At 42.6% G+C, this 26,212-nt stretch overlaps 1 protein-coding gene across 6 annotated transcripts; it reads left to right on the top strand.

Moving 5' to 3' along the window:
* Positions 1–1,362: 1,362 nt before the first annotated feature.
* LOC117895687 (transcription factor AP-2-epsilon) lies at positions 1,363–26,118 on the top strand. Of its 6 annotated transcripts, none has more exons than XM_034803517.1 (9): positions 1,363–1,451; positions 1,522–1,569; positions 22,570–22,800; positions 22,853–23,038; positions 23,994–24,201; positions 24,904–25,093; positions 25,161–25,425; positions 25,491–25,658; positions 25,730–26,118. In XM_034803517.1, exons 2-9 carry the CDS (start codon positions 1,531–1,533, stop codon positions 25,838–25,840), a joined length of 1,398 nt encoding a protein of 465 aa, XP_034659408.1. In that variant the 5' UTR covers positions 1,363–1,451; positions 1,522–1,530; the 3' UTR covers positions 25,841–26,118. The 6 variants fall into 6 exon arrangements, with proteins under 6 accessions (XP_034659408.1, XP_034659411.1, XP_034659405.1 ...); XM_034803520.1 differs by having other exon boundaries at positions 1,367–1,451; positions 22,871–23,038; positions 25,730–26,113; XM_034803514.1 differs by lacking the exons at positions 1,363–1,451; positions 1,522–1,569 and adding an exon at positions 12,073–12,643 and having other exon boundaries at positions 25,730–26,116.
* The last annotated feature ends 94 nt before the right edge of the window (positions 26,119–26,212 follow it).

Raw genomic sequence — 26,212 nt, 5'->3', positions numbered from 1 at the left:
CTTTGTACATAACGAAAACCGCCTCTAACGTTCCCGGGCCTCGCGAAAATTCTGCCAGCATCCCCAAAAGCGATATGTACTCGGGCGGTCTATTGGGGCTTGTGCTGCTGCTGCTGCTGCTGTGTCAACACAGGCAGAGGGAGTGGGAGTGGGAGAGGGAACGGGAACGGGAGAGAGGGAGTACTGTAACTGTGCTTTTTCTTTGTTCGCAACAACCGAACGCCCTCTAACACATGCAGGAGCTTAAATATATGTATGAATGAATGTATACACAACCCGAGGCCATGAATGTCACAAATTGGAGGATGGTATAATATTTTCATACATTACTATCAATATAATACATAATATACATACATACATACATACATACATACATATGTACATTTTGTATGTGTAATTATGCACTTTTCCACTCCAGTACATGGAAGGCAGCATGGACTGTCTCCAGGGCTCTCGGGTTTTGCGCCTGAAACGAGAGTAAAGTTGTATTTCCTCGGGAGATAGATTGGCCCATGGTGGACGAAGATTGTGTGTGTCCTACACGTATCCGAGACTGAATCTGAATCTGAATCTCAAAAGTACGCATGTACACGCGTCCAGGAGGGAGGCAGTCGCCCCCACCGACATTCACTGCATGAGGGCTATGCGTACGAGTATGTATGTATGTATGTGCATATGAATGTAGGTATGTACAGCGGCACACAGGTACGAGGTACACTCGTGCCATGTACACGGATGTATGTATGTACTGTACTCTGTACAGTGTACACCGACTGTACAGTAGAGCTGCATGTTTGAAAAGCTGCGCGCTATCTTGGGTATATTTGGACGTGGCGGACGGGACGGCATCGGCATTGGCATCGGCATGGCATGGCAGGGCATGGCACGGTATGTGACCAACAGAAGCTGCATGCATACACATACACCCCCGGGTAGTACATAGCCAAAGGCTGGGTCTTGGATACCGTCCCAGCACAGCTCGAACTCCCGAATGTAAGCTTGGCAAATCCTTTGGCCGAAAACCACAAAGGAGATACGGAAGTTGTTTCAGACTACGAGGACACGAGACGACGCCAACAGCGCTCCAGTCGCACTGGAACCTCGTTTGTAAAAGTGTAGGAAATCTGAACGGAAATTTACTGGGCCAGGCGGATGTCAAGTCCGACTCCGACTCCGAGTCCGAATTCAAGCATCCTTCCTCTTCGCCACCTCTAACCGTAGAGTCAACCAAAAAATATAAACGTGTTTCGAAAGTTCCGGCGGTAACGCGTGATTTCCACTACTAGTAACCCACTCCATTCCATTCCATTCCCTGCCTTATCCCGTCCGTTCCCCCGTCCTGTGCTGCTCCACGTCGTACGAACAAACGATTAACATAAATTTGCAATTTTGGCCAAAAATACGAAGCTGTCATCATTCTGGATTTTACAAACAACTTCCGACGGAAGGTGCACAGACCCGTCGACCAAGTGCCAATTGACAAAATTGCTTTAACAAACTTTTCGTTTATTTCCGTAGGAGTTGGATATGTCCTTTCTGGCTACCTTGGATGCCAGTGCCTGGCAGGTATTTATCTTAACTTTACTCTTGCTATTTATTTTTGTGTTATACTTACACCTAATTTGGTATTACCATAATCAAATTGGCCCACCGGTTGTCCAGACTTTATGCGAGTATCAGATGGAACATATTTTTTCTTTGTATCGAAATAGTTAATGGAAAACAGGGACATTACTTACAAGGTGGAAAGCAATAAGACATGAATCAATTAAATCATGATAGAGCCGAACGCATTCAAAGACTCCTACAATGGTAGAGGGATTAATGTAATTTGTCAATAAAAATGGAGTGCTTAAGTTTGTTTGTTCATAGAACTATAGAAGCTAGAAAGAAGCTTGTAATATTTCATAGGGCTTCAAAACAATACGCAACCTTCCTGACTCTGCATTTTAATCTTTGGTATAAAAGTGACGCTTCAAAGATGATCAAAGTTATCAAGAGATACGCGATAAACCTGCTCGAATAAAGTATAAATCTCGAACTCTCTTTAAAGTTCAAAATTTTCCATGGCAAACCATTCAATTAGGAGCTGACATATACTCGTGCTGCACCCAATAAGTAACTTTTGAAAGTTTATTCAATCTTTGCCGCATAGTTGGTCAAAACTCTTTTTAGTCCCCCCCACAAATGGGGTGAATTTGTTCATTTCCCTGACTGGTAAGCTGAAATAATGCAATTATCTACAAAAAAACACTCAGCACTGCAGACTACGGACAATCACATCATTTATGGTTAGTTTCTTCCGGAAAGTATGCAAGTGCCCAATATTTTGACGTTGAAAGTTGAAAAGTAAAACGCATAAGGGCGGTTTTCGGGTCAAGGCTTGCAGTTAAATTGCATTTGGTTTGCTCATATGCGGGCTGGGTTTAGATAGGGAATAGACCTCAAGATTTCGGGAGGAATTAATCGATCAAATGTGTCGAAATACTTATTTTCTTTGCTGCAGAAACTGAGGTGACAACCTGCTGTATTTGTTGTTGTTGTACTCCTTCTGTTGAAGAGTCGCACAATGAAAGATCAAGAATGTATAAGTTTCATAGGCTCGTAATCGCTGCGTTTCCCCTTTTGTTTTGGCTCTGCAAATTCTCATCTCGGGCAGAAAGAGTCACATCATCAGCAGTGAGCGGAGTGGATGTGGAGTGTGCATGTGTGAGGGTGGGGAGGGAGGGATGAGTGTATTTAACCGGACAGCGGTCGGCGGTCGCTTATTCCTGGATCCAGTTTTGGTCTCGTATTTGCACTGCGACTTATCCTCTGTCACCGGCAGTTCAGTTCGCAGTTTCCCAGTTCCCAGTTCCCAGTTGTTGTTGTTGCTGCCTGGCGGTGGCGGTTGGTTGGTTGGTTGGTTGGTTGTTGAAACGGTGGCGTTCTGTTTGCGCAGACCTGTCGACCAAATGAACCGAATAATACATCAAACGTTCTTTAATGGGGGTGACAAATCCTCGACAGTTGGCGATACTGATTACTTTATGAGTGTAGATGGCGTGAGTGTAGTGTCGTTGAGTATTCGTTGTTGGGTTTTACTCCACAAAATTAATCAACGACCGTGAAATGAACCACCAAAACATGCACACAAATATGATATAGGCAGCCAGCTCTTACCTACATTCGATCTACACATTTATGTGTGTAGTATGTAGCGCTTAGCATCTGTCTGTCCGTATGCTGATTTCGTTAGAATAAACCGATTAATTGGTCTCACTTTTCTATGTGCATGCAAAACGTGACAATTGCTCACAAATACCCCGTGGCCACACACTCAGCTTCACAAAGAAATGTCATAAGGGGCACACTAATGACTTAAATATATATTTGTGGTAACAGACAGGAGATTCATATTTCTAAATGAGTAAAGTAAGGGCACATCCCCCCAGTCAGCAAAAGGATGCCAAACTTTAGACTGCACTTGGACTTCCTTTAGTTGAACGTTTCTCCATATAAGCATCCACTTATAGCACATATTCCTCTCAATTTGAATGCCAAAATGCAAGCCAGAGTTATTTGTACAAAGTCTCTAAAGGATATTCCATGGCTATTAGCTTTCACAGCTAATCTGATGCTCCGCTCTTTGCTTGCTGGTCTCACGCCTCCATCGCATTATCATCGAAAAATTCGGGACGATATTCAAAATCTGTTGGCCCCGGCCTAAGCATGCGAAACATCAGAATTTGTATAATCTAGCGGAAGTAATGGCATTACCAGCAGACACACAGACAGAGAGACAGGCAGACGCTGTTGCCCGACCGACGAGCGCGCTCGCTCTATTATATTTGAAGGCCAATTATATGCATAAAGGGATTCTCGAGATAATTATGAAATGAGGTACCACGGACATAGCCACGGCCACGGTGTCCTTATCCACGTTATCCAATGTTCTGGGTCGGCTAATAATTCGATATGTTAATGCTGAGCTCCGTTTTGTGGGCAGACAATCGGCTTCAGGTTGCACAGAATGGCAGAGGCAGGAGATCCATGGCTGGCACACCGAAAAAAGCGGCCCTAAAGCGCAAAATAATGGCACGTGACCATACTTATGCCATTTAACACATGAGGTATTACTACAAGGCAGCAGCACGGTTCCAATCGTGCAGTCAGGATACACTCCTGGAGCATCCACCCTCTCCTGTGCCGGGATAATCTTTCCGCCGCAGCGCCGCTCCGCCCGCACGAGGATGAGGACCTTTCCTTAGTGGGAAATTGGACTGAATAGTCTCTATTGAATACTTCAAGCTAAAAAGTGAAAAGCCAAGTAGTGCGAGTGGCAACGAGCGGCGTTGCGGCGACACGCATATGTTTTTTCTGGGGCCGTGCGGCGGTGTTTGTTTCTTTGTAGGAAACACACACCTGAGTGGTCCATAATGAAAATCAACAACCCAACAGCTCCCGCCCCTCAATGCAGACTGAAGTACCAGAGGGCTGGTTCTCGTTCTGGTCCAGAAATTGTACGAGTACCCCAAACAACACACCACATTGAAGGCGGATACATTACGATGCTTGGACACGTGACCTGAATGCCGTCATTTTAATTAAATATTATAAAAACACAGTGCCACGGATCCAGTCGCGAGCGAGTGTCTTTTTGTCAGCCTAATTTGATAACACATTTTGTTATACTATCCGAGGGCATTCGATTGTTTATTTCTGTGGAAATGCAGCGAAATTGAATTTTTGTGGCTTGTTTTTTGTGTGAGGTTTCAGTTTCTTTAGGAGTTCCCCAAATTGCGGCCAACAGTCAAATAGTTTAGCTAGTTGTGGTTTCATTTCATGATTATTACTCGATTTTAATTCAATACAAATGATGTGATTTAAGCGGACATAGGCACGTAGGCACCTGCATACATATCTACAGATGAGTCACAACTGAATATTTGCCTTCTTGCAGAGATATGTATTAATGTACATAAACGTATGTACCTGCATGACAGCGCCATGCGACGGCATCCTCACAGCACTGTACTTATCACGTGATTTATATTAATGGCGGCATATCATGTTTCACGCGTGCTCCGTTGGTGCTGGTTTTGACTGCAAAACAAATTTGTCAGTGGGGGTCGGCACGCGCTGCATTTCGGCATAAAGAAGTTATCAACGGACAGGTCGGTCGGGTCGGTTCGAATCGAATCGAATCGAATGGGATCTGGCCATAAGCAATTGCAAAACTCTCCGCAGACGCCGGCACCTAGCCAAGCCTCTTTTCCATAAATAAACATACAAAATGCTCAAGAAGTGATCGAGTTCTGCGTGGTGGAGCGAAATGACTTTATTAATCAATATCAATAAATTGTAAGTCGTTGTGTAGTTAGTTAGAGTTGCGAATAAAATGTTATTAAACATTATTTGCGGCTGATATTGCAATGAAAACATTTTCTGGCACACATTATTTTTTTTGAGATTTTCTGTAACCTCATTTATGGCAGCTAGCATCACGAAAGCTTTACCGAAACTTGATTTATGTACAGCAACATATAAGCATGTATACATATATTTATTCAGCCAAAAAAAACCACCGTAAAATGTACCGTCGCTTTGTGCTTCATTTCATTTCATTCTCTGCTGCGCAATGACATCCATCGAACCCACAGGCGGCCCACTAGCCAAATTATGTTAATTGTATGAGATTTCGCTACTGTTGCTGGACACCAACCGTCCACCGTCCACCGTCGACGTCCATGTTTCGGCTTGGCCATTAGCAGCGAACATACTTAATTATTATTTTTATTTTATTTTATATTTGGGTATGGGTTGCCAGCACCTGCTGAAATATTTCAAATCAACAAGTCTTTATATCAAACCAAAAATAGATTTTTGGCCGCTATATCAAATAACTTGAAACAATAAGATAAATTGTTAAAAATACATATACACAGGGGGTATGTGTATGTATTTACTTGGCAGTGTCTAACCAGTTAGTTTGTGTGACACTGGCTCTTTGGTTCCAGTCGTCGCTGACGCGTGTAAGCGCCCCTCAAGAAAACTCAAAAAGTGGGCAAAAAAATAAGACAAAATGGGAATATCTAATTATGGCTTGGGGGCAAGTGTACGACTACATATGTATGTACATTGCTTGTATGGTATTCTCACGCGCATACGTAAAGAGTGTTGGGCAACTCCTACTACTACTGCCGAGGAACGGTTAACGTTCAGCAACATTTCAGTTTCTACGCACTTTTGTTTTAGGCCCATCTTGATTCAGAAACGCATCCGCGGGCCCGTTGCTTATCTTTTGCATTACAATATACGCACATCCGTGATAGATATAAGAGCATTGCACATACTCTTAGTAGTACTGCGCTGTACCTTTGTTCATTTACTAACACCTTACATATGGCTGATGGTCTCACATTGAGCCATAAGGCTGTCGGCAAGGATAGCTCCTTTTGGGCTTAAATTACAAATATAAACACCAGCAATTATAATTATTTGCCATTCGCAGCTGATAATGCACTAAACCATACATCTGTACTAGTTTAATCAGTGCCGCTTTCGCTCTTCTGGTGTTCTTTTGTGGTGTGCACCCAGTAAATCCATTGACGCGTCGTCACGCACAAAAGAGTCGTGAAGTGGTCAGCGGTCGGTTGGTCGGGCGGCGGCAGTTCATTAGGTAATAAAACATGAATACTGAATTGCGTGAGGCGCCCCTTTTTAGCTTATAAAAAAAGGATCCTACATATGTGAGAAAATTATCAGTGCGTTGGAGTCGAACGAAATTGCCACTATTAAATCGAGCGAATCGTAACTACAGCCACATCGGCATTGGGATGGACTGCAATGGACTGGGGACTGGGGACTGGGGACTGTGGACGGGCATCAGCGGTGCAGACACATGTCCAATTTGCAATAAATAACAGCAGACGGTTTGCGGTTTGCCATTCTGATTCCAAGATTCCGAAAATTAAAAGCAAACATCCAAATAATACGACGAGATGTAAGCATTTCGATGAGTGCCAAAGTGGCAGCAAAGGGGATGCTTAAGGGATATAAATTCGACTATAAAATCATTAAAAACGCTTAATAATAGTTAGCTTAGCTGTACTTAAATATGAGCACAACCAAGTGCTATAATTAAGTAACAATAACGAAAGGCTAAACTTTTTATACGAGTACTCATCAAAGGCAGAAAGAACTAGAGCCGAGAAGTGTAGGATGGAAAGGTTGCTATGAGGATCTGGGAAGGAGTTTGCTGGAGGTAGAAAAGGTAAAGAAAATGCACATGAAAATTATGAAAATCCATGAAAATACCCAGATCTGGGTACTATAAATATAACATGCAAATGCCATAGCAGCGATCGGTCATAGATCAGATCTGATTGCTGTATGCAAGACACTTGGAAAGAAAGTCCTTACCGAAGCTGTTTCTTCATTTAAACACAAAAACCACATAATTAATATGTATAATAAAGTAAGAATTACAGTGTGCTAAAATCTTCTGTCTCAGACTCTAGTTGTGCCGAAACTTTTGGCTATTTTCTCCTCACAAAATGTAAATTTAGGATTTTCCAACGTTGAATTTTCGCTGCAATCAAAAGGGTTAATTGTGCAATAAATGCGTGCATGAATCGCAATAAACTTATGGCAGATAAATAAGTACGAATACAAATTTGTACATTTAAGTACACACTCGCTCATATCTATATGTAATGCATACATGTTGTACATAAGTGTATATACGTAATCGCAATCCCAATCTACTGTGGGTAAACACAGCTGCAAATATATTTCCTTTTGACCTCGAATTTAAATGGACCGCTCGTCGTCTGTGGCTCGGTGGCTCTTTGCCGCGGCGGTGGCTGTTCTCTATTGGGCTGCTCGCTGAATTGCGAAAAAAAAAGCAGAAGAAAAAAACAACACAGAATACAGAGCGGATTAAAGGTGCACATGAGCACAGCCGTAGGAAATATGCTGCAAACATCCGCCTGCTGCAACTGCATCTGAAAATACACACACACTCGTGCAGGACAGGGCAGGGCAGAGCGGGGCAGCGCAACATCAGAGCAACAGCCACACACCGACGACAAAAAACCTCTGCCTCTGTCTCTGCCTCAGAGAACTGCCGCGGCCCGTGGAAGGGACTAAAGCTACGACGACGACGACGACGACCGCGCGCTCGCTCGCTCATCTTCCCCGCGGCTATTGGCGTCGTGCAACATTGCAGGAGCCTTTTTCCACTGCTGGCTGGCTGCCTGGCTGCCTGGCTGCCTGGCTATGAGCCATGGCCCAGGCCATGTCGCTGATGATTCGTGTATCGGAGCAGGAGCAGGAGGCCGCCACCGCCACTGCCATACAGCTACGGCGTTTGGCTGCCAACGGACGGTCGGTCGGTCGGTCGGTCGGTCGGTCTGTCCGTCGGCTTCTCCCGAAATTTGAATCTGCCTGCATCTGAAGACTTAACGAATATGAACGAAAGGGCCCGCGGCAGTTACTACACTCTAAGAGCCAGAGCATGGGGCATGTACTCGGTACATGTGGCCGAGAGTGAATGCGGAAAATGATGGCGAAGTAGTTTCAGATACAAACACTCAATCACACGGGGTTCCTCCATTTGCATACCGCCACTCGGTACTCCGCATTCGGCACCGGCACCGGCACAGGCACCGCCGTATGCCCAAATAGATCCTAATACCCAAAAACCCACTAGGCAGTACGTGGAGTATTTCCCCCTAGACTGCTTAATTGCCCAGAAATCGCTCCAAATGGTGTGGCAGGAATCGGACAACTGACGTTAATGTGTGGGTTTAAAGGTTGTAAAAGTAATATATTTATTTTTGGGCAAACTTTATGGCTATGCAGTTATTTGCATTTAGAATGCACTTGTCTCCTGCCGCAAAAACAACAACAGAAAAAGCAGAAAAACGGACCGGAGGGACCCAGCAGATAAAGGAGATCTGCAGAGAGCCACAGATTGGCAATCACTACCATGAGAGAGGCAGTCAAGGCAGTAGTCATGCAAGTCCTGCGGCATTCACGAGTTTCTCCCGGGGCAATCGCATTTAAGACGCATCTTAAATGAGGTGCTCAGGCTCTCTGGAGAGTTGAAGACAGCAGCGAGCAGGAGGCACACTGGTGCAGTCAGGCATCCAGGCATCCAGGCATCCAGGGCATCCGAATCCGATCCAAGCCGAAGAAAGCTGCCATTTTCGAACAGAAATTACGGCCTGTAATATTCCACATGCTCGTACTCGTACTCCCCACAAGTGCTAAGTATGCGTGTATGCCGGCGATTACGACTCACATCATCGGAGTGTAGGTGTGGTGGCAGAGTACATACAGAGATTTGCCACAAAAAAAGCAAAAAGGCAAACAACAAACTCGTGCACTCGCCATGCATTTACCATAAACATTGACCACTGTACTGTGCATCACGATTTATGGCAATGCTGCGGGGAGGAATGGGAATTAATTGGTAATGCGAGCACTGCATCAGTGCCGACTGGTCGAATCGGAACTGAAAATGGCGACCTGATCATCGATCGATCGATCTCTTGTCGTGGCCACAATCAAAAATCGTGCCGCTGCCATGAAAATCGCCGAAGTGGGAGGGTGGCTCTCTGCACTCGCAATTGTATAATACTCAGCTTAATACTGAGCACCCTCGTCGTACACCTGATCAGTCAGCTACCATTCCGCAAGATTTACAGCGCTCTGCTCTCAGCTCTCAGCTCTGTGTGTGTCTGTTTTTTTTTTTTTTTTTAAGGTAAGCCAAGTAACTAATATGAGGTAAATGCATATGTACAGGCCTGCACGATCTGGCTTTCATATTTCTGATTGCCATCCAATGAAATGTTTAGTGCCGCCGGAAATATAGTTTCCCTTTTGACAGAACTATGTCCTGCTTTCATGACAGCTAAATTTAGTAAGCGGCTGAATTAATTTAATCCGTTTGAATTAAATGAAAGCCTGTCTACTGTCATAATTCAATTGGAGCAATTGGTCTTAGTCCAACAAAGATAACTGATTCAACTCGCTCTTCTGACTAATCCTTTTCGCGTTAAATCTAGGAGCTAATTGTGTCAACTGAATAAAGGAATGTCAACAAGGCAGCAGGGAATGGAAAGTAGTAACTATCTTTGAGGCACCAAGAAGTTCTTGGTGTACATTTTTGTTTGTATTTTGTTGTTGGAAATTAAGCTTGTTTGTGCTCTATAAATATTAGCCAGAAATTCGAAGACAAATCACGTTGGCAGTGGGTGTACTTTAATGCTTTTCCTTTGATTGTAAGCGGATTAATAATGGAGAGTGTTTGCAAGGCACAAGTGAACGATTGTTAAAGATTTTTTACTCTTTAGTAGATGGAACTGTGGTTACGGTTATGGTTAGGGTTCAATTAGGTTTGCACTGATAACAAAATGATACGATAATTGAAAAACTGGGATCGTTTTAGGCTTATGCCAACAAATGTGTAAGTTGACAAGAAATGTGGCAAGAATAGTGAGAAGAACTGGAAGTGGCCAAGGGTTGAGGGTTTCCCTATGATTATGTTGGAGCTGCATTAAATTATCCTAAAGATCCATTACAATTTTGAGGATTTTCTTGTGAAATAAATAACCAAAAGTGCCATTAAATCAAGCATACGTAGACAGAACTATGCGGAATGACAGTATTCAAATATAGCCAAAAGTTACACCTTTGTGGTTAGATTTTCCCATGCCAATTGGTGACTAATTTAAAGTATTGAATTGCACTTCTGTCCAATATTTATGATATTCTAATGTTGTTTTGGGTTGCTTTTCTTTTATTTTGTTTTCTTTTGCCTGTGGAGTGAATTGCATTGCTACCTTTGATGGCAATTACTTGTCAACAACTGTACCTGCCATGTACTAATAATATTTGAATATGAGCATAGTTTAAACAAAATAAAACTGTTCATATTAAAAGAAAATGTTATTAGTGTAAATGTACAGAGTACATGCACAAAACCATATCCTTGGCATATGCATGTCCTTATGTATTAGAGCCTTCACACTCGTGTATGTAAATATGTACAGTGTGCATGTACTTAGTATGTATTTGAGTGGAGGGAGGGGGGAAAAATGCTGGAGAGCATAAAGTACCCGGAGCGAAGGCAATGGGGCACGTACCACTGGCAATATTTCAGGCGTCCGAGCGCGCAACATCAATGCCCAATGCCTGGGTTTTTCCTTCCCAGTAGCAAAAGTTACAACCCTAAGGGCACACACAGAGCGCGTTGCCGTTGCCAACCCCAGCTTTCCGCATTATTTTCCAACCCCTATATGCAGCCACACACACAGCCACACACACATATGTATCTCCGTTGTGCCCGTATCTGTATCTGCTGTGAAGCTGTGTGCCTCGCCACCCGTATCTGTGTGTGCAGAAGCTGCAGTCCGCAGCCTCTGGGTTCGGCCCATTGTCTAGTAGTCCGCTTACGGGGCGGGGCTTCCGAAATATAAATGGCTGTAGCGCTGCTCTCGCCTCACTATATGCCACATGCACTACCAGATACACGGCACACGGCCACGCGGCCCGTAGCTCAAGTGGTATTGGTAGTACGTGTACGTGTGTGGCCAACTATGCGCTCTTTACAGGTTTTGTTCCACTCCACTCTCTCTCTTGCGCTCTTCATTTCAGTTGCTGCTGTTGCTGCTGTAACGTGGTGTTCGCTCGCTCTCAGCAGCATCATTCTCTTTGCCGTTGGATGCGAGAGAGAGAGAGTTTGAGCGTAGAACCTGCTCCACGTTTGTGTGTTTGCGGCTACCTACCACCCATACCATGGCACAGAGATTCGTCAAGCCAGCGAACGGGCTTAGGCTTTGGGCGTTTTTCCTATGTGTTTGTAAATAAGCCCATACATGCATCAGTATATAGATATACGTATATGGGGGTTGATGGTTGGGGGATGGGGCAACAACCAGCAGCAATAGCAGCAACAGCAACAGCAGCAGTGGCAGCAGCAGCAGCAGCAGCAGCGGCAGCATTCAGCATCGCTTGTAGTACATCCCCCGAAGGTTTTTGGGTCCAACCTGAAAATCCAACATCAGTCGAAATATTACCGTCTGTGGCTGTGCAAAGGTAGAATTTTGTTTGCGGGTTTTTTCCTTTTCCACTGAATATTGTGTGCAGTGTGCAGTGTGCTCGACATTTGACCGACTCCATTCGATTCGATACGATTTCGATTTCGATTCCGTTTCCGATCGCGGTGTAACCATCCATCTACCTTCATGGAAACCTTTGGATTGCCCACGATTTAACCCGACGGACGCCACACCACACGCCAGCAGTACAGTGGATCGATTGTACATAATACGAATAACGGAAACGGATACACGAGTGTACACACGATAAGCAAATAGAAACTTTAAAAATACGATTACGATATCTACTCGTAAAGACTCGCAGTTGCCTTACCCAGTGCCAAAAATCAATTTTAAATAAATTACTTAGTGATTGTACCTGTCAGCAGTAACAGAACAAAACAAAAACAAAATCCACAAAGAAAGGAAAACAAATCTACGCATATGCATTCTATTTAAATCAAAGCACTCTACTACCGTTAAATTCAATTAAAATGCATATTTTACATCGCACAAACGAACATCAATTCGAGGATCAAAAGTTTATGATGGTAAGCAAAAGAATGGAATACTTTTACCTACAATTGTTTATGCAAGTTGTCAATGAAGGAATGGAAAGTAAAGCTCATCAGTTGTGGTGCATTCTGAGCATTCCTATGCCACATAATAATAACAGACATCAGACAGGACTAAGGTATAATAAGCTAAGGTCCTCGCTCAGGCTAATTTCACGGTGGACTGCAAAAGTGCTCTATGGAAATTATCCATCATCCGAAATCCATCAAATTAACGTTGTGTCCGAGGCAACGTAAAGGCTACTCAAAATCAGATATTGAACCATCGAAGCCATCGGGGCCTGCGCCTGTTGATTGACACTCAAATTTCCTTGGGCACTTTCAGGCACGCAAGCACTTTGCCCAATTACCCCAAACACACACACACACTCGTCCTCCTCCACGGAGTGAACTCTGATTGCCATATTCACAGGCTGATTACCATTCTTGCCTTGACTCGAAACATTCTAGCAGCAAAAGCAGCAAAGATAATGACCAATTTATAGTTGAGAATACGTTTAATCTGTATGCCACATTTTACTATCTTACTCGGAGGTTAAGGGACTTTTGATATGTTCGGCTCCAAGCCGAGATCCTTGTCCCAAAGATTTCCGAATAACTCTTGAATGCTTTCGACTCTCCGCCGCTCTCTCCTGTGGCTTAGGAAAAGCTCCGTCATTGGCCGAATAAATGGAAGAGCGCGGCCTTATTGACTCTTATCTGCTTTTAGTACTTGTATTTAGACAAGATTTTTGCAATCAAAATGAGTAAACTTCCTTGAGGAATATGATAAATAGAGATTTAAGACTGGCAAACACATCCATTCCCTGTTTACAATCTAAGAAAATCTGCTACAATGTGTGGAGAGAAATAAATCTAAAATTCTCCTTTATTTGCATTAAAATGTCTTTCCTTATGGAAATTTGTATAAATTGTTAGATAAAACATAAAACTCTTTCCACTATATGTAAATATACAGCGTAAAATGTATCGTTTACTTTACAAATTCCCTAAGATCTGGTTCCCACAGTACCCTTACCACTTTCCCAAATATGCAAGACAGACGGGGGATGCCTCCCATGAAATAGGTCGAAAATTAAAATGTATACTTTAGGGGTCGTGTCGGAAAAAATACGCGCAAAGAGGGCAACCCAACCCCTGCACTCGCAGAGTACGATTATGCCGTGTATAAAAACACTTTTTCCCACTCGGACTTAGCTGGCTGCGGACTTATGCCACACCGACGGCTCTGGGCAGTGTGTAAATCTAAGAGAAAAAAAATGATACTGCTCCAGAACAGACGCCCGCCTCTTTTGGCAAATGCTGGAAATGCGTGGGTACATGCTCCCCCATTTAATTAGCCAAATTATATGGTGCATCTGTCTTCCAGGAACTTTTTTGATGCCCGATAAAAAATAGGGCAATTTGCGGGGCAAGGGCCAGAGATCAAAACAAAACAAAAACACAGCCAAGAGGTTGGAACGCAAAAGTCATCGCCCACAAAAATCACCATGCTCGATGCTCGATGCTCGATGCTCGCCCTCAAATGGGCATGCCGAGTATGTCGGCATTAGCTTTAGCCCCGTCCTGCATGGTTGCCTAAATCAGGTAAAATCTGACTGGGACACTCGCGTGATGCGTTGCCAAAATAATTTATGAGATCGGACCGCAACACATCGTCAATTTGCGTGCGAGATGCCCGGCTGAGAAATGCCATAATGCCATATAGCGCAACGCTCTGATATGCGTTCCAGAAATGTTCCCATCACGGTTTTTAAAATATCAATAAAAAAGATTTAGGCTTTGAACATTTTTTTTAATATACTGCTTGATCTGTAGTTTATGTTGAAGATTTATCGGCACCGCTCTGATTTATTGAATAATTTCTTAAATAATTTATAATAATTATTCACGTTTGCAGTGTGCAGCCCACACAAATACGAATAAATGTACACCCGCTACTCGGGTTCTGGCATGACTTTGTGTCAGGTTTGAAACAGTCAATCGTTTGAGGTTGGAACCCTTCTGGCAGAGTTCATACAGTTTACGATGCGGGGTGTCGGTTTAAAGCGTGTCTTGAGGGAATAAAGAGGGAATAAAAACACATTTAGAGAACACAAAGTTGGTGCCTAAGCCAAAGCAAGTGGCAGGCATTGTGATGCGATTAATACGATTCCAGATTCTTCTAATTCTGTGCCAAATTTTCTTACTCTAGCTCTAGTAGTCGACTCTTCCGATTAGGAATATACAAATGTGTATGCTTACCGCATTTTACCCGAAGCAAACACAATCCCTATCCATAACGAGTTGTGTCCTTAATCTGCACTCTGCAGTCAGGCGGCTCACATGAAGGTTCACCATGAAGCGGAAATGCGCTAACAATTTGAACCAAAACACATTCAGAAATGCGGTGGAGGTGCAATAAACAGACACAGAAACAAATGAATATGCATATGCATTTGCGTTAACTCCTTTCCTTTCCTTCGCAATGATAAAGCAGATGTGTAGATTCTTATAAATCCACTCTAAAAACATTTCCGTTCCATACGCATCAAAATTGATTTCATTTGCAAAGAGGAAATTAAAAAGTCCAACAAAACTAAATTGATTGGCAAGATATATGTAAATGTTCATAACACAACGTGGCCACAACGATCTGCTCTCCCCACCTCCACCTCCACCTCCACCAAAGAGCTCCACCAAAGAGCACTCCACCAAACGAAATCAAGTGTCGGAACGTGAACGTGAACTGAACGGCGTGTGTTAGGCTCGTGGCAAAGGAAGGAAGCAAGCCAACATTGCTCTCAGGTCTGAGCTGGGCTGGGCTGGACTGGGTTGTGCTGGGCTGGGTTGGCTGGGTTCCTTTCCTTCGCAATGTTGGCCCTGGCCGTGGCATAAGGTACCGACATGAAGTAAAAGGAAGAGTCCAGCAAGGGCAGCAAATGGACTGCAGTTGGCTGGGGCTTTGCCTTGCTGACGTTCAAGCCGGTCTTTGGGACTTGGACTCTGCTCAGATTGCAAACGGAGCTAAGGTCTACCTGTAGGTTTGGCTTGTTGGCTGATCGCTGGCTGTGCTTTGGCTCATTCTTCTATTCGTCATTTGTACGCTAGAACATCGGATCTGTCCGACCCAGTCCTGCGCGACTGTGGCTCGATTTTGTTCCTGCAAAGCAGCGCAAACACCCAGCAGGTTTAATACATTTATGAATGAGTTTTACTACTTCATTAAGGCCAGTGGCCCTGCTCCGTCATGGAGCGAGCTTTTGTGGAGCGCGTGCTCAAGCCTCAGCCAAGGATCCGAGTGGAATGGAATTGCAATACGCAAAAATCGATTATCGTTCGTTGCACATTTCCATTGTTGTGAATATTATTATATTTAGTGTTTGGAAGCTTCCTCTTAAATTCGTTTAATTTATAGCCCAAAAACGCACTTGGCCCCTGCCGACAGATCCAACTTTGCAGTTCCAATAACCAGCAGCAGCAGCAGCAGCAGCACCGGACATGGAGCTGCATATGTAATATAAATGGAAATGGAAATATATATTTTAAGAGTCCAGCACGCAGCTTGAGCCACAGCACAGAATTTCGTGTATTCAAATGTAAAGTTGCTCCAAGTTGTGTGTAAATGTTTACTGTTTCTTTTCGCTGGCCGTAAATTGACTCTTGTTATGATTAATGACATAAATATTATCACAATATTAGCATTTCTTGTTCTAACAAGCAACGCGGCCCGCATATCCGCCTGTGTATCCTTCTGTGACTCCAAGTACAGCGTTTTGGTGGCAGCCAAAAGCCAAGCCCCCCACAATTCCATCGCCATTTAACTTGACAGCGTAATTAAAAAGTCGTGACCATGCCAGGGAAGCCAAGGAGCCTGGCTAAATATTAGGGCATACTCGTTTTATATGTCGTATTATAATTGACGGTGTTCAAGTCTGCTCTGGCTCAGGCACAGTCCCAGTCCCAGTCCCAGTCCCTGTCCCTGCCACAGGTAGCGCGAAAAGAATGCGAAAAACGCGCTCACCTTAGTAGTATTTTTTCGTATCATATCTTCGTCGAGGAGGAATGATGATTTGGTGCCGTAATTTCAGTAATAGCAGCAGTTGGGATCGACATCAATTCCTTCTGGCTCCTGCTACCGTATAAGTGTATTCAGAATCATTACGTCATCGGCTAAGAATTCGAACGTGCCCCGCTCCTGCTCCCGTTCTTATGGTGGCCACGTGCTAATTAAATTATTATTTGAAGCCGCAACAAAGTTAAGGGATTCATTATTCTGCGCGCTTCTTTTTTCCAGATCAATTTCAAGGGTCATCACAATTTTAACTAAAGAAGGCAGCATTTCGGCAACTATTAACCATAAACGAGCTGGCAATATGTAAATGCTCTGTGACAATATTAAATGTTTGCGTGAATTAAGAAAAGAAACTTCGAAGCTGCGAGAGGCTTCGGATTGGTGTCAAGCTAATTGTTGGATCGTTTCTATGGCCGCCTTTTTGAATCGTGATTCACCCGTCACAGAACGTTGTAAATGGCCAAACAGCATTTCGAATTAAATTGCATATTTGTTGGATATAGAAATCTCAAAATTATTTGCAATTCTTTATGATGCATGGATAAAGTGCTTACCAACTGCGCCTTAACTTTGATATTAAAATTGTTTTGTTAAGTTTCGTTGTCAGCAGCTGAGAAACTGAATATGAAAGTTAAAGATTGATTGAGATTGATGTAGGTTGACTGATTTATTGATGCAAAGTCTGTATTTTAACAGCGTTTTACAGCGCAATTTATAAATTAAAGACTGAAGAACTTAATCACATAGGAGCAGTTTGATAAAAATCTGTTTAAAAAATTCAAAAACAATTGATTTAAATTCTATTACATGACAACTACACAGAGTTGGGCTTGCAACGCCCCCTGTTGTTCCCATCTAACAGAATAAACGTTAGAGGGCGCCAAAAACGGAGTTCTGTTCTCTCTACTTGTTGTAAATCAAACTTAAATCAATTTGGCCGGACGTAACTGGTTTTGTGTAACTGCCCTTTTGCTGTGGAAAAAATGCTTAATTTCTTTATACAAAATCTACGTTGTTTCTGCTGAAAAGTCTGCGTTGAGGTTCTGACAGACTTACTACCTCCGGGCATTCATTTTAGGAGAGAAATAAAACATAAAATTGTGCATGAAGCTGCCAAGGCAGGACATGGAGCGGATGGAGAGTGTTCTCTTAAAGCGTTCAGATTAGTAAAAGTTGTTCGATAAGTTTCAAAGACTAATTCATAACCTTTCTAACCTTCCTACCTTCAATTCCTTAAAGCTATACAGCGTTTATGTAAAATTGTACGCTGTCATATTTGGCATAACATTTAAGGAATGCCTTCAATGAATATACGTTTTCTATGCACCGATAAACCATAAGGACAAGTTGAGTCGATCTATACATGGCGACATATTCTAGCCTCCAGCTCGTACCCATCCTACTCCGCCGGTTAAAAAGCTACAAAACTAAAGATTTGTCTCTTTATTCCCATACAGAAAACAATTTTCTGGTCATCCAATCTATGCCACAGAAAGTTAGTGTCTAGAATTATTTAGGGGTGCTTCTGGATTTGAGTTTTATACAGCTGCTACAGAGTACAATTTTGTTTGTTTGCTATCTTTAACATATCAGAGCCGAAAGTGTTTAAAATCAAATGGTTATGCCATGCACCATCCCAAAATCAGTATTTAATATTTATATATAAGCACCATGGCTCCTTTTTCCACATGTTTCAAGACTCTGCTGACTATGCAAATACTCTCTGCTGTAGGGTATAAGCTTGGATCACATTGGGCTAGGAATTGTAATAGGTTGGCTGCGAAAAGTGAACCCTGATTTCGGAGTCAAAACTCTTTTAATGGCAATTGATCATTCGCAAGTGGATAACATTTCATTAGAATACCAACTGAAGTGCGCATTTATGTACATACATATGTACATATGTACATAAAATGTACATACATACTCGTACATCTATGTACTCGCTTGTGTATGGGCTTTTTGGGGTATGGTGTATGGTATCCCAGGGTATGATTGCCGTTCTGAACACACTTGAGGTGAAACTATTTCGACCTGCTCAACAGCTTCCAACTGTCTACCTGTGCCTTCAGACAAAAAAAAAAAGACAAAACCAGATAGTCAACCAGCGCTAACATTCGACCATTCGAACCTTTATAATTTATTTATCTTTATCTTGAATTACGCCATGGGAGTATTGACCACGGTACGTCTGTTAAATTTCAGCATATTCATGTCGGCAATGGCAAACAATGGAGGATAATTCTGAGTTTCATGTGATTGAAAACTAAGAGTTTCCAATCGAACAATTAATAATAGAGAACGAGCTGGATATAAATAAATAAATAAATAATAATAACAGCAAAAAGGTAAACTCGCCTCAGCTCGCGCCTCACTCCTCGCTCCCCACTCCCCACTCCCCACTCACATTCGCCGGCAAAGGGTCAAAAGCATTGCCCAAAAAGCCACGCATCCAGTTACTCCGATACTCGTGGAGACGGCCGGGCCAAGACAAGAGACTGATCTGAAGAGTCGCCACTTTGACGGTATTGAGTGACGGCAACCGTCGAGAAGAATAAGCGGGACGCGGACCCAGCCAGATGGATGAGCCATGCGCGTATCTGCGCGGCTACCAAAAATTAAATTCAATTTGGAAGAATACAAACAGACATGACATCTATGCAAACTTTGACCCCCTCCGCAGATATCTAAGAACTCTTCTACTCGATCGCCAAACAGTTATTGGAAAACATTAGCCGAGAGTGTCGATGATCATTCACTCTCGTGTGTTCACTTGGGATTTGTCTTATAATTAGACTCGAGCACGATTATTGCAGAGTGTTTTGCTAGAAACCTCTTGGAAAGAGGTCTTGGAAACCTAGCCCAACGCCGAAAGTCGAAAGCCGAGAGCCCCGAAAGTCGAATATTCAGGCGAAACAAAAGGCAAACCAAGCAACCAACCAACCAACCGGTTTATCCGTAGTCTTTGGATATTCTATTTGATGTTGGCAAATGACAAGATAATCCAAAGTAATCAATCAAAATTATTTAAATTTATTAAGCCACAATAAACCTGAGCCCAATTCGCAATTGCCACGTTCTTAGGCTGAAGCTAACGCCAAAAGCCCTGACAAGATCGCGGCCCAGAAGGTCTGTCCCGGTGAACCCAACGATCAAGATTACTGGCGGGTCATTTACACATATAAAAAATAAGCAACATGTTGGTACACAAAAAGGGTACGCAAATGAATGATTTAGTGACGAGTCTATGGGGCAGTGCAGTAGTTTTATTTAATAAAAATTAAATCAGGTGGAGAATCCCAAAGACTCTCTTCCCGGGAGTAGCGCAACAGCGCAAGATTTAATTCCTATAATTTATTTTCAATTAATATAAGTCTGGAAATGATTTTCTAAACATTTTGAACATTCAATTGCATATAAAGTGCCGTCGGCCTAATGAAAAGTCAATAATTACTGCACGAAGATTGGCTGTCTGCAGCAGGTGCCCGTGTTTGGTGGCTGCCTGCAGCAACGAAGGATCTTCCTTTGTGTTGACTATTATCAAATATCATTTGGGAAATAGTTGAGCCACAAATGCGTCAAATAACAAAGCAATTGCAGGACAAGCGGAAGGCCTTCTGTCTGTACGAGTCTGCAGATGAATGGAAATTATTTCAGCAACATTCTCCACACCACAAGGGGAATGCACACACATCTCCATGCCTCGCATACTTCCAACAAGATGAATATTGTTTATGTGTAATTGAATGCGCCATCAATTTGACTTGGTGAATTAAAACGATGCGAATTTGAGGAAATGGCGAGTATGAACCACGAGCCAGGGTCGGCCTTGTTTGGTTGCACTAGAAGAAATGCCTTATTTGGACCACAATGCCCTGGCCACTCCAATACGATCCATACATCTGTACACAGGTAGATTGCACATTTGCAATTGAATAAACATGTTCAATTTTGTGAAAACTCAAAGCTTTTGTGTCAAATTACTGTCATTCTTTTTTCCGCAATCTTGCGGACACAATGAGGAATTAAGTAGCTGGAGAACGTAATCAACTAGGACTCCTAGTCTATGCCGGGACCCTGCTCATACCTTGCCTTGTACTTTCTGTAAAATTCCGCGTAACATTTGTCAAATTTTTAAGAATCAATAACCGCATTTATGCGGATAATGTTGCGCCAGTCTTATCGGCTGCATCTTGTATTGACATCGTATCCGGTATATTCAAAGGCCGCACACGGGATGGGCGACAAAGTAGAATGTTTGGTGACGATATCTTCAGGCCATTCACTAAGCAGCTAGCTTCCGACCTGCACCCTTTATGCTGTACAAATACATTTAAGCTTTCCACATTATCGCAATGAGTGAGAGAGACCTTCGCGGCAATTCCTTAACAACAACTCCTTAAAAACGAACTCTAACGGTGGCCTGGGCCTGGGCCATGGCCATGGCACATCGTAACGTACTGTAAGCGCTTCCATCGCTGCCTTTTGTGACGACTCCACGAATCAGCGCCACCGAAACGAAGTTGACGTCGACGGTGGTACGGCGGTGGTACGTTGGCTGCGTCTTTCTGCGTATAAAATATTTGCCTGCCTTTTTGGCACACTGCCGAGAGACTAGTTCTCATTTCGCGTTCGTCTTTCACGGCATAGGGTTCTATTCTGTTTCGGGTTCAGTTCTGTTCTTGCCGTCGGATCGGGCCAAAGCGCGTGTCGATTTCTCTCTCCATTATTCCACGTGCGAATGTGTTCCTATAAAATATTGTGCTCTACACTAATTCAATTTAAAAGCATACATTTAATAAAATCAATCAAAAATGTGTGCCCTAATCATCATTTCCCATGAGTGAAGTTGAAGTTTTTGTGGAGCTGAATATGATAACATGACTTTAGCGTATGTGGATATGCCAGTGGTTCATGTTCAGGTATTTTCAGAATCTATTTAAAAGGTTTGGCATCATCTCAAGTGTACCTTACAACAACAATCAAACCACAAGAGCTTCAGTGCCAGCCGTAAGAACATAGAACTTGAATGATTCCATCGCGAGTTGAAGCTTTGCTCTTTCTGCGTACCAGTATCGATAAAGTTTCCCTCCAAAGACTTTTTGAGATTGATTGTATGGCTGTGTGTGCAAAATATTAGCCGGTACTGAAGGTTCTGCTTCAACTATTGTGATGATGCTTTGGCAATGTGTACTTAAACCTTTCTCTATGTTAACATTGTAGAAACATCAATAGATTATGTCTATAAATAAAATTGAGCTAAGGTTTAACCAACTCCACATCGTTTTTCCAGCTCTTGTAGTCTCCGAGATCAAGTGGTTATTCATGCAGATATAAGTAGGAGCGCGAATATGTTCATACATATAAATCATTGAATTATTCCCATCGAAAGTATATGCATACATAAAAATTTATATTTCACGCATTTAATGTTTATTAGATTGTTAAAAACAAGTAATTGAACATCCGCATTGAATGATTTTCGGACGTAAAAGTACACTCTCTATCGAAGCAAAAATAGGTGTAACGAAACTGCCAAAAACATTTTGGAAAAAGTGAGCTGTAAATCAATAAAAAAACGATAACTGGTTGATCTACAAATTATCTTTGTGCAGTTTTAGAAAATTATTTTATTCCTATATACTTATATATTCCTAAATGGGAACTCAGATAAATCTCCGAGAAACTGTGGTTAGATTATTCTGTAATAAAAAGCAAAAACTAATTTAATTTAAATGCTTCCTTTTGGCTTGCATAATTTGTAAACCTTTTAAAAAAAACCCATGTGCTTCTATTCCTGTTCTTATTAATTCTTGGACTCTTATGATTTATTTCTCTTTCGTATCAGGAGCGCCTTAGTGGACATGGGAGTCTAGGATTGTCCAGCAGCAGTGCGGCATACACGACCCATTCCGGCGGACACACGGGCCGAAGCGGTCCGGCCACGGGTCACAGTGGACACAGTGGTACTCATGGGTCAGCAGCCACCATGCATCATCAATCACTTCAGTCTGATTTCCAGCCTCCGTACTTTCCGCCACCGTTCCACCACTCGACGCAAAGCCCGCCGCAGCAACAGGTAAGTTATCGAACTCTCTCGAACTCAATCAAGTATTTCCAAAGTTATTTAGATATCTGAGTACTTGCAGAACCACGGTGCCCTCGAGTATCTGGGCACGGATCCGTATGGTCAGCCCCTGTCTTCGTTACACCATGCCCCGCTCCATCACTACAATCAGTTGGCGGGCCTGAGGTCGACGCAGGATCAACTCGGGATTCACAGAACCCACAGGGAGGCGGAGCTGCAGGGACATGTTGTAAGTGAAGCAAAATTAATACTCACAAATAAAGCAGAAGGCTTCAATCTAGAGCAGCCTTCAATCTTTCGTAAATTTAAGAATTTTTCCTGCCTCTTGCATACTTTGCTACATTCTTGGCTTTGCAAACCCAAGGGAATTTCCAAGGGAAGAAGCCGGGCAACTCCCGCCCCAGCCCAGACCCCCCGCTATAGAAGTTTGAAGTTATTTTCTAACAAATTCCATTCGAGTGCATTAAAAAAATTATCCGCTTAAATATGCTAAAAATGTTCTTGAGAATATACAAAAACCATCTTGCAAAACAACGATGGGAAATTCCTATCCCGCAGAAGGGTGACTCGGATACTTACTCAAAATGTTGATGAAACTTCTGCCGTGCCATGCAGCAAAACGCATCATTTTTTGGATACCAAAAAGGCGTATCCTCCGCCAGGCACTTGTGCGCATCTGTACTCATGTACGAGCGAGGATGTACTCGTACATACATACATTCTATGCAAGTATGTGTGGCAGCCGGTTCGCATTATTCCCAAGGCACTCGGATTGGCTAGGCTCCTTCAACCCCTTGGCGAAATTAAAGACCCCGATGTATCGTAATCTGGCAAATTATGGTCATGCTTTTCAACAAATTTACTTAGCCGAGAGACCGACGCAACTTTGTGCGCGTACTGCAGATGCAGATGCATATTTATGTATGTTAAATGTAGTAATTTTTATAGCCGCGGATGTACTCGAATTTAAGCGGAAACATGTACGACCCCATAAAGTTTCGATGCCCCGCCAGTTGAAGTTTCCTTCCTTCAACTCTTACCGCCCCCGAAAATCGAGATAAGCGAGTTGTGGGCTTGCCACATCCTTCCGTTAATTTATATAAATAAAATAAACCGCATATTCCTGCTATTTTATTTCATTTAGAGTTTAAAATATTCTAAATTTATGATGTATATTTTCACAGTCCCAGCTGGCTCATGGATTTCCGTACACAGACAGAAGAGGCGACTACAGCAGTGCAATATCGGCAGGAGCAGCGCATGGCACCCGGCTCGGCCATGAACATGAGTCCCTGGCCCTGCATCAGGCGCTGCAAAATGCTGTCGATGATGTACAAGCACCTGCCATAGATGACAACGTAGCCTTCATGTCAGACCTTCCACTTATCAAAAGTAAGATTGAGCTAATATTTATTTTTAGATTTAACAAACCTTCTGAATGCCCAGAAAAGCAAATTACTGTTCGAAAGCGTAGCCATGTCCGTCTGTTTCTTTGCCATCTTTTCACCCATTTTATAGCTAAAATTTTACACAGTTTTTTCTATAAAATATTACCAACATCCAGGACCTGTTGACATATTTTTAAAGATTTATTTTTGTGAGTTTCAAGCTATAAGTGGAGTGTTGGACTTAAAGTTAAAAGTTAAAAAGTATTCTCCGAATACATCTGTGCATAGTCATTGATGCGAGTGGAAACAATAACGTTTCTGTGTATGTAAACGAGCTATGTACTCGTGTACGAGTGAGTGCCTTACATTTTAGAGCTTGTAAGTGCCATAGCTGCACGAGTATCATACTGTGAGCAAGGCGGAACCTTGAACACACCTAAACAACAATGAATGGCTGTCCAACCCCCAGAACGAATGATGTTTTGAAATAGAATCTTGCCCTTCTAATTGGCAGGATTAGGGGTAAAATGATCCCTACGTCCTGCGCTGCGCTCACACTTTACCATTGCCAACAATAGTAATAATAATAATATATTTCCTTTACAATGAACTCGCACAAACATGAACATATTCCCTCCCCAGTCGGTCGTACGAATGTCTAAACTAATTTTGAGGTTTGAATTTTTCGTGTTGCGTTTTTTTGTAGGCATGAAAAGCGGCAAAGATGCAGGGAACATTGGCTCGGGTTCCCCCAGTGAGGTATTCTGTGCAGTTCCTGGTCGCCTTAGTCTCCTATCGAGCACGTCGAAATATAAGGTCACCATTGCGGAAGTGCAGCGAAGACTGTCGCCACCCGAGTGCTTGAACGCCTCCTTGCTGGGCGGAGTTCTCAGAAGGTATGTTGTTTATGCCTATAAATATCCATGAATAAGTTTCTTTATACACATGTGTGTGCTCCTGCAGGGCCAAGAGCAAGAACGGCGGTCGTTTGCTAAGGGAGAAGCTGGAGAAGATTGGCTTGAATCTGCCAGCGGGCAGGCGAAAAGCGGCGAACGTCACACTGCTGACATCTTTGGTGGAGGGCGAGGCAACACACTTGGCCAAGGATTTTCACTTTGTTTGCGAGACGGAGTTCCCGGCCAGGCAGTTGGCCGAGTACATTGTGCGTCATCAAACAGAGCCCAATGATTCGTATAGACGAAAAGAGCTCATCCTACACTCCCAGCAGGTAAATAAAAGCATGGGAGAGGAGTGTTCATTACTCATTAAATACTATATAAATCCCCTCCACAGATTACAAAAGAATTAATGCAGATTCTCAGCCAAGATCGAACGACTCATTTTGGCACAAGATCACAGCATTTGCTGGAGCCGTCGATGCAGCGACATTTGACACATTTCTCCCTGATTACGCACGGCTTTGGTTCTCCCGCAATAATGGCCGTTCTCCACGCTTTCCAGGTGAGCATTGAACTCTACTTTAAATATTAGAAATTCAGTTCTTAAATATTCAAACTCTCTTGCTCTTGCAGACATTTTTGAATGAATCATTAAACTATTTAGAAAAGTTATATCCATCGAATGGCGGTGGTATGGTGTCGTCATCATTGGACAAAAGTAAAATGGACAACGAAAAAAAATGATAGGCCTAGGTGTATATTGCCACAGATAAAAACAAGCAAATAGTATTTTAAGTATACTTTCGATAGTACGGTACGTTAGATACGTCAACCATAAAATAATAGTATACATACCTGTAAATTAATTTATTTAGCTAAGGTGTAAATTATTTAATTTTTGTATATCTTTATCTGTAACTTGAATGTACAATATTCAAACACCCCCTATAATATACAAACATCTAATTTATTTAACTTAGAAAAATGCATCGACTCTTTACAACTATTACAAACGAGATGATCTTTAAACAAATAAACAATTCATTTGTAAGTAGAAATGATTAAACAAAAAAAACGTACACTCATTTTTAATTTTCTAAGTAACTTAACTTACAA

This window comes from Drosophila subobscura, chromosome J (assembly GCF_008121235.1).
Source record: "Drosophila subobscura isolate 14011-0131.10 chromosome J, UCBerk_Dsub_1.0, whole genome shotgun sequence".
NCBI classification, from domain to species: Eukaryota; Metazoa; Arthropoda; class Insecta; order Diptera; family Drosophilidae; genus Drosophila; species Drosophila subobscura.
Note: the sequence above shows the minus strand (reverse complement) of the source record. Positions and strands in the feature narration are given on the sequence as shown.